General features: G+C 33.6%; 1 protein-coding gene across 1 annotated transcript; it reads right to left on the bottom strand.

Moving 5' to 3' along the window:
• Positions 1–7794: 7794 nt before the first annotated feature.
• Positions 7795–11492, bottom strand: LOC145092731 (chaperone protein dnaJ 15-like). Its single transcript, XM_079030714.1, has 11 exons — positions 10943–11492; positions 10375–10498; positions 10184–10266; positions 9983–10094; positions 9798–9902; positions 9620–9670; positions 9162–9251; positions 8961–9069; positions 8724–8872; positions 8555–8608; positions 7795–8164 (listed from the first exon to the last, which is right to left on the bottom strand). The coding sequence occupies exons 1-11, from the start codon at positions 11089–11091 to the stop codon at positions 7961–7963; spliced, it is 1230 nt and encodes a 409-aa protein (XP_078886840.1). The 5' UTR covers positions 11092–11492; the 3' UTR covers positions 7795–7960.
• Between the last annotated feature and the right edge of the window lie 477 nt (positions 11493–11969).

The raw sequence follows: 11969 nt of genomic DNA, 5'->3' as shown, positions 1-11969 counted from the left end.
CAAGTTTCTGTCCAATTGAAACTTGGGTGATGAGAAACTCTCCCTATTTGGTAAATTCTCGACATTTCCACAATTAACATGATAAAGAATCACATCCATTCGTTGTAGAAATATGCAAACATCAATTTTTCATAACGATTTCATTGCAAGGAAATAAATAAATAAATAAATGAGTCAAATCAAAATTTATTTTATTCATTAAAATCAGCGGAAAACATTTGTCCTTACAATTCAAAATCAACTGAAAAACTATGTAATCAATATTCCTAACAACTCTATCATAACTTTCTAAGCTCAAATCTAATCTTCGAATCCATGCAATCGAGATCCATTTCTTCATGATTAGACTCATCTTGCTTTCTCATCAAGCTTCCTCTCTTTTCACTGATCCTGCAAAACATTCAAATGCAATCTTATCACATTATGTATTAAGAATCAATGAATAGGAACTTAATGGAGTTAGATAGTGGATTTTACCTGAAGCACAACCATACTCTTTGACTCTCCCATCTTCTGGACTCTTCAGGCTCTTAGGGCAGACTTGTATCCAACGCCCTTTCTCTTGGCAGCAAATGCAGGTCGGTTCTCCTAGAACGTCCTCGGAAGCATGGTTGGTTGACTTTCCCAACAATTACGCTCCATTGTTTTGCCAAATCATTTCTGATTCAGCAGCAATGAGCATGTAAGTTAGGTCAATGAGGTTTTCGTCATGATCCATCATATAATACTTTCTTTTGAACTCATTATATGATTCGGGAAGTGACTGCAGAACCCATTTCACAGCCAACTTATCCGGGAATAACGCACCCAACATTATCAACCTATCGATGTGTGATTTCATTCCTAGAACGTGGGCACACACGGGTTTACCATCTTTATGTTTCATTTCCAATAGGGCTTTAGTGACATTGAACCTTTCAATTCTTCGATCTTGTGGGTTAGGGAGAACAACGGGAGGATGAGGAGGAAGTGAAGCATGATTTCTTGTTCCTCGATCGAATCGTGTAATATCATCTTCATATGGAATGCTTGTTCCACGGGATTTTGGGAAGACCATAGTTGTCGAACTTTGACATCTACAAAATGAGAGAAAACAAATTCAAGTTAGTTGATTGATTGAGTCCTTAATAAATTGCCCAAATGAGATATTAAGGCTAGGACCCAACACAATATTCCACAACTCGGGAGAGGGATGCCGTAACCCTAATTGTAGAACATTTGAAGGTAAGTGAATGACGATTCACTAATTTTCCACCATGAAAAACGAAAAACAGATTAAGTTTTAAATGTATTGAAAACTCCTAGATTCTTTGAGATTCATTGAACTTTTCAATGGCATGTTTAAATCTCGATATGCCCCTCTAGTTTGTGACTGGGATGCCGAGGATCACAAAGCGGGTGTGAATAACCACGCAAATTTACATGGTGCCCCCACATGTTACAGTCACCTATTCGATGTGCCGGTTAACCACACACGCTCCACCGAACTATGACAAACATTGAGTCACCCTTTGCTACCTTTGCTTAGAACCATTTAGTGTGCTGGTTAACCACACACGCTCCACTAACGTCTTCGCAAGGGCACAAAGTGTAATTTCATGGAATTGCATCAATTCACTTTTGCCTAAAGTAACTAAGATTGAGAATTTTTATGAAAGCATTTAGTTACTTTTATACTTCATTATACTTATAATGGAAGGTTTCTGTCCTATCCTACCCGTTCGGCTAACAACCCTCCACTAGTCAAGAGTGCGGTGGGTAAGAGTGGATACCCATTCAATCGCCATTTTATAGGCAATTTCCCTAAACACCCCTTATAGACCAGCTTCGTGAATGAGGCCTACTAACGGTAAGACTGACTTTTACTTATACATATATATAATGTTAGACTTTTAATGTTATATATAGTATCGGGGGTATTTTACACTTTTAAAATACTAGGTGGTCTAATTTAATAATTATACTTTTAATTTAATTAAATTGTACACCAAAACTTTATGGATTTACTAAATCTCTTTTAATTATACACTTTAATTAATTAATAAAACTATAAGGGTGTGATTTGAACATTTCAAAACAATACTAGGGTTTTAGAATTTAACATTCCTAAATTAAACTTTTAACCAACTTTTAAATTCCAAAACTTGAGGGCAAGTTTTGAAACATTTCAAAACATTAAGATTTAGAATTTAAATATTTCAAAATCAAACTTTTCAATCAAAATTTAAATTCCAAAACTTGAGGGAAAGTTTTGAAACTTTTCAAAACATTAGGGTTTTAACTATTTAAATTTCAAAACAAAACTATTAAGTTCAAAATTTAAACTATAAAACCTAAAGGGGAAAAATTAAAACTTTTCACAAGATAATTCAAATCTAAATTACAAATAATCAAATTTTATCTAATAAAACAAGTGATTATCTAAATTTTGACAATTATCTTCTATTTAGGTAAGGATAATCACCAAATATTGATAAAATTCGGATTTTATAACAAAAATATGTTTATGGTAATTATCCAAAGCTAAAACAGGAAGACAATCGCAAAAATTAGCTGTCAGACGTTTCGACTCGTCGAGTCTGGACTTGGACTCGTCGAGTACACCTGACTCGGCGAGTGCACCAAGTGACTCGGGGAGTCAAACACTCAGAACCCAAAAATTTCGATTTTCAGTGCTGATTTCGATCAAATATGCATCAGTACAATAGAAACCAATCTAGGCTCTGATACCACTGATGGATTTAGCCATAAGAACATCCTATGTGCTCATACAAACCCTAATGCTTGGATCTAGGTTTCTCTATTGTACATGCAATTCATCCAAGACTATAAACCCTAGATCTAATATATGATAATCAATATAACATATGAATTAGGGTTTAGATCATACCTTGATTGTTATGTAGCAATAACAATCTCAAATCCTTCTTGTATTGACTTTAGAAAGCTTAAAGTCACAAATGTCACTCCTCTAATGGTTCACAAACACCAAGAGCAAGAGGATGAAGAAGAGAAGAGAAGGAGGCTGCCCAAAACGTGTGGAAACCCTAGAGAACAAGTTCACCACGTTTTTGGGGCTTAAGGGTTCCTTAAATAGTGAGGCTATTAGGGTTATCTAACAAGGAAACCCTAATTTGGATGCTTAGGCCCTAAGCAACCCATGGACTCTTTCCTTAAGGCCTTTGGACGATTTCTAATGGGTTTCCCCATAGAATTCGTCCACCCCCTTAATAAGGAGTCCATTAGCTCAATATTCAACTATCACACAATTGACAGTTCTAGTCCCTTAAGTTTAATTAATGTCTTTTAGCTACAAACTTAATTCTTATTAATTCTTGACTAATATTAATTAAACAATATGATTTCTCCTTTAATATATTATTCTCATAATATATTAATAAATCATATTTAATCCTTTCTCTCTATAATTCATCCTATCAAGTTGCTTTGGTGAAGGCAACCCAAAAGGACCATGCACCATCGGGTCAAGTACATACCAAAAATAGTTATGGACTTAGACACTAATCCAACATTTATCGCCATTCAAAGGCTTAAAGTCACAGACTTTATAGAGTATGAGCCTTTTGGGAGTCCAGATCTGAGATTTGAGCTAAGGTCTTAACGGATTAACACCAAATAAGTAAGAAGAGCAAAACTGGGATGTACGTTGAGCGTAATCCCAGTACGCGCAGCGTAAGGTCGAGAATCCCCGATGCATGCATGTCGATGGAGTACGCCTAGCGTAGAGGGCTGGTACGTGCGGCGTACGTGCTGTCGTTGACTTTTTAGTTGACTTTTAGGTTTTGGTCAATTTTTACACTTTTAAGGCCATGGAAGGGTAAAATGGTCTTTTATCCTTCTGTGAGTTTGTTGAAGGGTTTAGTCTACCTTCTTTGAGAGTCATTATTAATTAGAGATAATTATTGTATGTGTTAGGCGGAGGCTAGACCGATGATTTGAGTTCGAGGTTATCCGATTTCTTACGAGGTGAATCTTCTCACTATACTTACCTAGAGTGGTAACTTTGTGTGTGACCGGAGGGTCTTATGTGTTTATATTGAGTATTGTGATAACTTGCATTATGTTTTTGTGATTTATGTTGCGTATTATTCTGAGCTTACTAAGTTAGGACCGGAGAGTCCACCCGAGTTGTAGGACCAGAGGGTCCCACTGAGACACATTAACCAGAGGGTCTTATCTGACTATGGCCATGAGAGGCTAATGATATATTTGTGGTATTTTAGGGAACTCACTAAGCTTCGTACTTACCGTGTTATATGTAATGTGTTTCAGGTACTTCTTAGGATCACGGGAAGGCACCGACTTGATTGTACACACACACGAGTTGAAGATACGTTTTTGGAGGATCCTGGATTGTGTTTTAAACCATTAATGAACATGTGCTTTTGATAACTCGATAATTGGTGATTTTTTTATGGTTGTGATAATGAAATTAATGTGATTTTTAAATGAAAATTTTGTTTGGAAATTTACGGCATTACCCTTTTGAAGGAGCTTGAAGTTTGAAGTGGCTTGATTGAAAGGAAGGCTTTAGATCCAGAACCTACTCTTTTGTTGTAGCCATTTTGAGGAATAAAGTCGACACCTTGCTCATCTATTGCTTAGATCTCTTTCTTGGAAGTTTATTGTCATATTTGGCTCATTTTTGGGATTATTCATGGATTGAGTATTTCATGAAGTTATCACTTCAGTTGGACGTCCTATGGCCTCATTGGACTTAAAGTTTGAATCTTTATCGAGTTCTAGGCCTCTTTCATGCTTTAGGTCCCTTATTAAGCCTTTCTTGAGTCTTGGAGCCTCTTTGTGTCATGCATGAACGTAAAGTTAGCAACTTTACGTGGGTTTCCAACCCTTGGGTATCAGATCTACATTTTTAAGCATTAGATTCGATAAGAAGGGGCTGAATGTGTTAAGACTGGGAAAACTCGACGAATTGACCTGACAACTCGGTGAGTTGGCTCGAGTTTTCCCATTTCTCTGGATATTGTAGGAACTCAACGAGTTGTCCTGATAACTCGACGAGTTGGCTCGGGTTTTCCAGCTTCTCTGGATATTGTAGTAACTCGACAAGTTAGTATCTGCACTCGACAAGTTGGGTCAACATGGACTGTTGACCTTAACTATTTGACTTTGACTTTGACCATGGTTAACCAAGTTTGACTTTGAGGGCATTTTGGGTATTTCAGGGTTTTGATAGAAATGATCACATGGTGGTTGTAGGCATTTGAGTCGGGAGCTTATTTGTGGAGTTGGATTTTACCAGTTCAGCACTACTTGTGAGGTGAGTATTCCTCACTGTACTTGTTGGGTTGAAGGCACCAAATCTGCCCCTTCGGATTGTTATCCTAATTATCGTATAATTGAGTATTGTAGTAATCAGTTAAATCTGAATCCTTATAGATAGGTTGTAGGCCCTGCGAGACGGTCCAGTCATATCGAAGGCTCGGGAGCGGTCCAGATATGTTGTAGGCCCTACGAGACGGTCCAGTCAAGCTGAAGGCTCATTTATGCATGATGTTATATGTTATGTTTATGTGGTAGTATTTTGGGGAAGACTCACTAAGCTCTGGGCTTACAGTTTTTTATTATATTTCAGGTACCTCAGATGATCGCAGGAAGGCGAAGGCTTGATCGTGCACCTCCTCATATTTTGTGTTATGATTTCTGGAAAAACTCTGATGTGAAACTTATTTTGAAAACAATATGTAATAAATGATGGTTTTTGGATTTATTTAAAAGTTTTAAAATTTTCGAAAATTTATGGATGTTTCATGAAACTATTAACTTTCGCCTGCAAATTCTTCCATTTAGAGTTCACTTGATGCCTAGTACGGTCTGAACCCCGTACTCGGCAATGGAATGTGGATATTGTGGGAACTGACTAAACCGAATTGATCTTAAGAGAACTGAAATTGGGCATACACATGGTGCATCGAAAGTTGACTATATTATTGTTGATAATGTGGGCATCAGGGATAATTTGTTATTTAAGTTTTGAGAGTGTAAAATGGGGAATCTAGTGAACCGCATTTGCTTTCGTTTCGAAAGTTTCGTCTTTTGCTTGAACTCGTTTTTTGGATTTGTCACGGCTAGAATTCATTTGAAATTGAATATAGAAGGGTGTAATGGAATAGAAAGTTAGAATGGAATTGAAGAGAGTGTATGACTTTTAGAGTGGTTGAGGTGATTCATAACGATGGTTAATTAGAAAATAATAATTAAACATTTTTTCAAAAAAAAATTGACCGGTAAAGAAAGGAGATAGAGTATGGTCCATCATTTCAAGCAAGTTGTCCAACCCTGACAAATATGGTACCAGCTTATAAGGCTCATAATTCAAAGTTATATTAAGAAGCGACTCAAATCAACTTAAAGAGCATCTCCCAGAAGAATTTATTTTATAATTTTTTATTACTTGATCGATTTATCACAACTTTTTACCATTGAAGTGTATAGCTTTTTGTCTATTGATATTGACAACTCAATAATGATCAATATACTGCTAGTATAATGTTTTAGACATTTAACCATTTCCTCTTTTATGATATTTTATTTTTATCTTTTAATTAAATTCTAGTTTTAAACATTTTCCAATTCTTTAGCTAATTAATTATTTCTATCATTGTTTTTTATTTATGAAAGAGTAAATTACATGAATGGTCCCTATGGTTTGGGGTAATTTGCGCATTTGGTCCCTAACTTATTTTTTTAACTCGTAAGGTCCCTATTATTTGTTTTTGTTACACACTTGGTCCATACTATTTATTTTTGTTACACGTTTGGTCCTTGTCTTACCTAAAAATACTATTATTTAAATACGGAAAAATGATGGGGTATGTAAGGTGAGGTAAGGGTGTGGGGTTGAGGTGTGTTTATTTAAATAAATTAAAAAAATCAAGGGTAAAATAGTCTTTTTAGGTAAGACAGGGACCAAGCGCGTAACAAAAATAAATAGTAGTGACCTTCCGAGTTAAAAAAATAAGTTAGAGACCAAACGCACAAATTATCCTAAACCATAGGGACCATTAGTGTAATTTACTCTTTATGAACCATTATATATTAATCTATAGTGATAATCTTTATTTAAAATATTTTGCATTAAAATTAAAATATAACGTGTTTAAAAAACAACCAAGTAAAAAAGAAGTAAAAAAGAAGGTTTTATGGAAGCTTTTAGACAGATGAAAATCAATAAGTTCAATTCAGAAAATAAAAAAAAAAAAAAAAAAAAATTAAAGAAAATTTTTAAAAATTAGAAAACTAATTTTAATTGTTGTCAAAATTGATAAAATGAATAATAATAATAATAATAATAATAATAATAATAATAATAATAAGAAGGTGGCCAAATTAGAGTTACTCTTAGTCTTGGTAAATATGCTTTAAAAATAAAAGTTGATTTCCATGGTTCTCTCTATTAGTAGTGACATTTGTTTACTTGCAATGAATTAGTTATCAACAAAACATATCTAATATTATTTTTATGATATAATTCTACTCACATTGATAACATATGGGTAAACGTAAACGCCTAATAGAACCTTGAACTCGAGCTCATAGTCACAGTGGTTTATCTTCTAACAAGTAGAACCGGAATACTTCCCTAAGTAGCTCAACTCGCATACTTATCATATACCAAAGACAATTGTTATTTACAATTGCATGCCAAATGTGATGATTCAAATTACTTTCCTTACTTAATATTCTAATCCTAGAAAAAAAGTAAAATGGAAAAGCTATAGTCTATAAGCTTAAAGGAAACACACGGGAAAGTTCATAACTAGAACATTTAAAAAATCTTGTCTAATCCAAACAAATTTTACTTTAACAAACCACTATAAACACCCCAAATGAATAAAAAACAATTTAAAAAAAATGTATCAAAATAGAGGTAACACACAATAACAAATAACAAAAAAGGTAGAAGAGGTAATTTGATTCAAGTAGATTTTTTATCATTGTATCCTTTGAGGTTAAGATTGAACCATCTTTTCTTTGAAGACTTATCCTTTCCATCTTCTTCACTCGGACTACTCTCTTCACGGCTATTATTTCCATTTCCAACTTTACCCCCGACAACCACCGGCCTGCCAGCTGTAAATGATGACTGGATATTGTCTCGTTGTTTCAAAAGCTCCTCCACCTGTATTGTTCAAGATCATTATTCTAGTGACATTGTTTGTCTCTTATATGTGCAAAAGACGTAAATGCCCCTGTATTCTACAAGTATCTGGTGATTTGACTCTTATGCCCCTGTTTGTTGCTCAGAACAACATAACATAACAAAACATGACAAGACAAGGACAGTTTGTACAAAATTGTTTATCTCTCATATGTGCAAAAGACGTAAATGCCCCTATATTCTACAAGTATCTGGTGATTTGACTCTTATGCCCCTATTTGCTACTCAGACATAACAGAACATGACAAGACAAAGATAGTTTGTACAACATTGTTTATCTTTTATATGTGCAAAAGACGTAAATGCCCTCCACAGAGATAATAATGATTAGTACAGATATGGTGTACTTACATTCTGCTTTTCCTGGTTGTATCGATTTGACACTTCTTGGTATTGTGCCAAAGCCTACATAGAAGATAAATATTATAAAAAATATATATATACCAAATTTGACAAAAAAAAAGGGGGGGGGGGGGGGGGGAGTATAAAATATTTTTATATAAAAAAGAAAAAATTAAACCTTTCTATATTCGGTCTCGAATTGTCGCAACTCGGTTCTCTTTCTTAATATTTGTTGCTCAATGTCCTTGAGCTTATGAGTTGAGCTTTCATATGTTGCTGAACAAAGAGCTTCTATTGTGTAGGATGCAGTTTTAAAAAAATTATCACCTACAAATAAATATATATTGATTATTTCCCAATTGGAAAACTATTAAATTAATTAAAAAAGAAAAAGAAGAATGTTAAAAGTTCAAACCATAAACAGCAAATATGTGGGTCCCAGATTTTAGTTCTGAAACTTCACATGGTTGAAGACCTTCTAATCTTTTAAAGAAAGCAGCTTCTGGATCCTTAGCCATTGCTAACTGTTTACTTTTTATAATCAGTTGCCATTTTTAATTATTATCACCAAATTATTAAATATATTAAATAAGTTTTATTATAAAAAAATAAATACCGCATTAACACTTGAATCCATTCTATATACTTGAAAATGCAAGAAATACATCCCTGCTGATGTCACCTTCCCTGTCTTTTCACTCTCTTCCTGCACCATAACAACCCACAAATTACTAGAGAAATTACCATTTTGCCCCTTCGTGTCCCTCTTTCCTAAATTGTAACGATATATTTTTTTTTCTTTTAAACAATTTTGTAAAGAATTAAGGGTTAATGACATATATTAGCAACAAACCATCTGAATTTTACTCATTCGGAAAATTTATGAATCAATAAAAGTAAAAAAATGAAAACATTTTTTTTAAATCAATTTAGATTAAAAATATATCTGAAATGGTTTGTACTTGAATGAAGATTGATCATTCATCAATTTCATTTAAAACTAATAAAATTATAGCAAAATATTGATTAAAAAATATTATCCAAACCCTTCAAAAGAAACAAAAAAAGTGTTACCTGTAATGTAAGATTATAGCCCCCACCATTATCTTGCTCAAAATAAAGTAGCTGCAACATTAGAACCACATAAAGATCAGCAAAAAGGGGGAGAATTGTGTTGGGTATGAACAGAAGGGTAAACTGGTCATTTACTATCAGTGTTTCTTTTTGGCTTAATACAGATATAACTAAGTACCTTAAATTTGCTTTGAGTGGCTGAAGTAACTCTAACTATAATCCCAGCTTGAGCTTGTTCTTCAGTTACATTAACACCAAAAAAATGAGCTGATTGTTTCTCTACCTGTAGTCAAAAACTCAATTAAGTAGCTAAAATATAAAACTAAAAATCTTGAAAATCTTGAAAAAAGACTTAATGTATACCTTTCCACTAACTGATGATCCTAATGGAAGGGGTTTGATTGTAACATTTCCACTCAAAGCATCTTCAAGAACATTGGCAGAAATAGTTGTCTTAATAGGAACTCCAAGCTTACTTTAATAGGAAAAGTGAATGGAAGAGAATAACTATAAAGATCTTTCAAAATGAATCTTTAACATACAAAAACTACAACTAAAATTCACCTGAATAATGCTGCAAACATTGTATTCACTGTTCCAAGGTTAGATAAGTCAATTTCCATGTCTGTTCCATCAGCATCAATCGCCTGTTTGATTCATAACAGATGTTTTTTTTACTTCTTAGCTCATTAGCTGATAAGTGTAGATAAACAGAAGTTGCTAGATACAAATTAAAAAAAGAAGAAAATGTTCACCTCAAATCCTGCATTATCATATTGTCTTCTTTTCTCTGGATCGGATAAAATGTTGTAAGAATATGCAACTTCCTTGAATAGTTCTGAGGCTTCAGGATTACTAGCATTCTTGTCAGGGTGATACCTGTAAATAACTTATGTTGTAAATCTATAGAAGTAGCTTAACAGCAATACAGCATAATCGAACTCCTTAAATCGTACCTAATACAGTGAATTACTTGAAAGTTGTTATGTGAATCAAACCGAATTAACATCTTAATTACCAAGAAAAGAAATGATGAACAATGCATCAATGGAGCACCAGTCGATACTAGTTTATAACAATAATCGGTTTCACAGTATTGTGAAATACTTATTACATAGATGACTCACGAATAAGCGCAACTGTAAGGTCGCCGTTGATAAATGATAATGAACTGAAAGAGCAACCATGAACATAATCATGTAACCCTAAATTTGATGGATACAAATCGATTCAAATACCAGCAGTGGATATTAAAGACAATACAACAATTTAAAGCACTTGACAGATATAAATCAGAAGGAAAGAAAAGAAACTGAAACTAACTTGAGAGCGAGCTTTCTGTAAGCAGATTTAATCTCTTGATCGGAAGAATCTCTTGAAACATTCAAAACCTCATACGGGTCTCTACGATTAGCAGCTGCAGAAGGAGCGACGGAAGAAGAGGTTTCCTCCTCCATCTTTGAACCTCCCATCCCCTTTCTTCTTTTTCTATCTATCTCCTGCCTTTTCAGAAATTGCAATTACTTCCAACCTCAAAAGTTAAAATTTCCCAAAATCGCTATCCACAACTTCTTAAAGATCGAAAAATTATTGAACTCTATAAACCCTGGTGTTATCTGAAAGATATCGACTGTGCACAAACTTCAGAGCATCGGATCGCTTTCTTTTTTGATCCAGAGAAATGATAATTGATCGAATATAGTCAAAAGAAGAATTGAAAAAGACCAAGATCCAAAACAAAATTTGTATGCAAATGGACAAGGTGAACACAGGGGTTTTCTGAAAATATGACAGAGAGATGAATTGGTCTAAATTTAAAAAGATTTCACCTCCCTTTGCTTTGGTTCAGCGATGAATGATGATGAAAAAGCATCGGCCCATAATTTGTACTCTCCATATTTTTATGACCTAAAATATTTATCATATGTAAATACGAGTTATTATATATAATAAAAAAATTAAAAAAAAATACAAGAATGGGTTTTAGAAAATATATATATGAATTTTTTTCAAATTATATAACAATTTGTTTTTTTTTCATGTTTCATTTTGTTAGTTAGGATTTGCCGATTTGTGTATAAATTGGTAGGTAATCAGCTTTATTACCGAAAACATTATTACATAAACCGATAAAAAGTTTATGTTGTTGTATAAATTAATAAAAAAAGATATAACTCATTGCATAAATATGTAATAACACTTTTGCAAAACATGTTAAATGTTGTTATAAGCATATTTAACTTTAAAAAAATATATTAGGATGGTTTTTTTATTCTTGGTTGTGGCTATAACTACTTTGAAGACGTGCATGCGAGCTCTTAAAGCTTTTAGTTCGGAAATCAAACTTATA

Source organism: Lactuca serriola, chromosome 3, assembly GCF_051521515.1.
Source record: "Lactuca serriola cultivar US96UC23 chromosome 3, Lser_US96UC23_V15, whole genome shotgun sequence".
In the NCBI taxonomy this organism is placed as follows: Eukaryota; Viridiplantae; Streptophyta; class Magnoliopsida; order Asterales; family Asteraceae; genus Lactuca; species Lactuca serriola.
Note: the sequence above shows the minus strand (reverse complement) of the source record. Positions and strands in the feature narration are given on the sequence as shown.

What these genes read in the sequence shown, in the direction of transcription:
- LOC145092731 (XM_079030714.1), bottom strand. Translation starts at nt 11,091, where the DNA reads ATGGGAGGTTCAAAGATGGAGGAGGAAACCTCTTCTTCCGTCGCTCCT. An exon ending in TACAGAAAGCTCGCTCTCAA is followed by an intron (nt 10,499 to 10,942) that starts GTTAGTTTCAGT and finishes AGTTATTTACAG; the next exon opens with GTATCACCCTGACAAGAATG. An exon ending in ATGTTTGCAGCATTATTCAG is followed by an intron (nt 10,095 to 10,183) that starts GTGAATTTTAGT and finishes TTCCTATTAAAG; the next exon opens with TAAGCTTGGAGTTCCTATTA.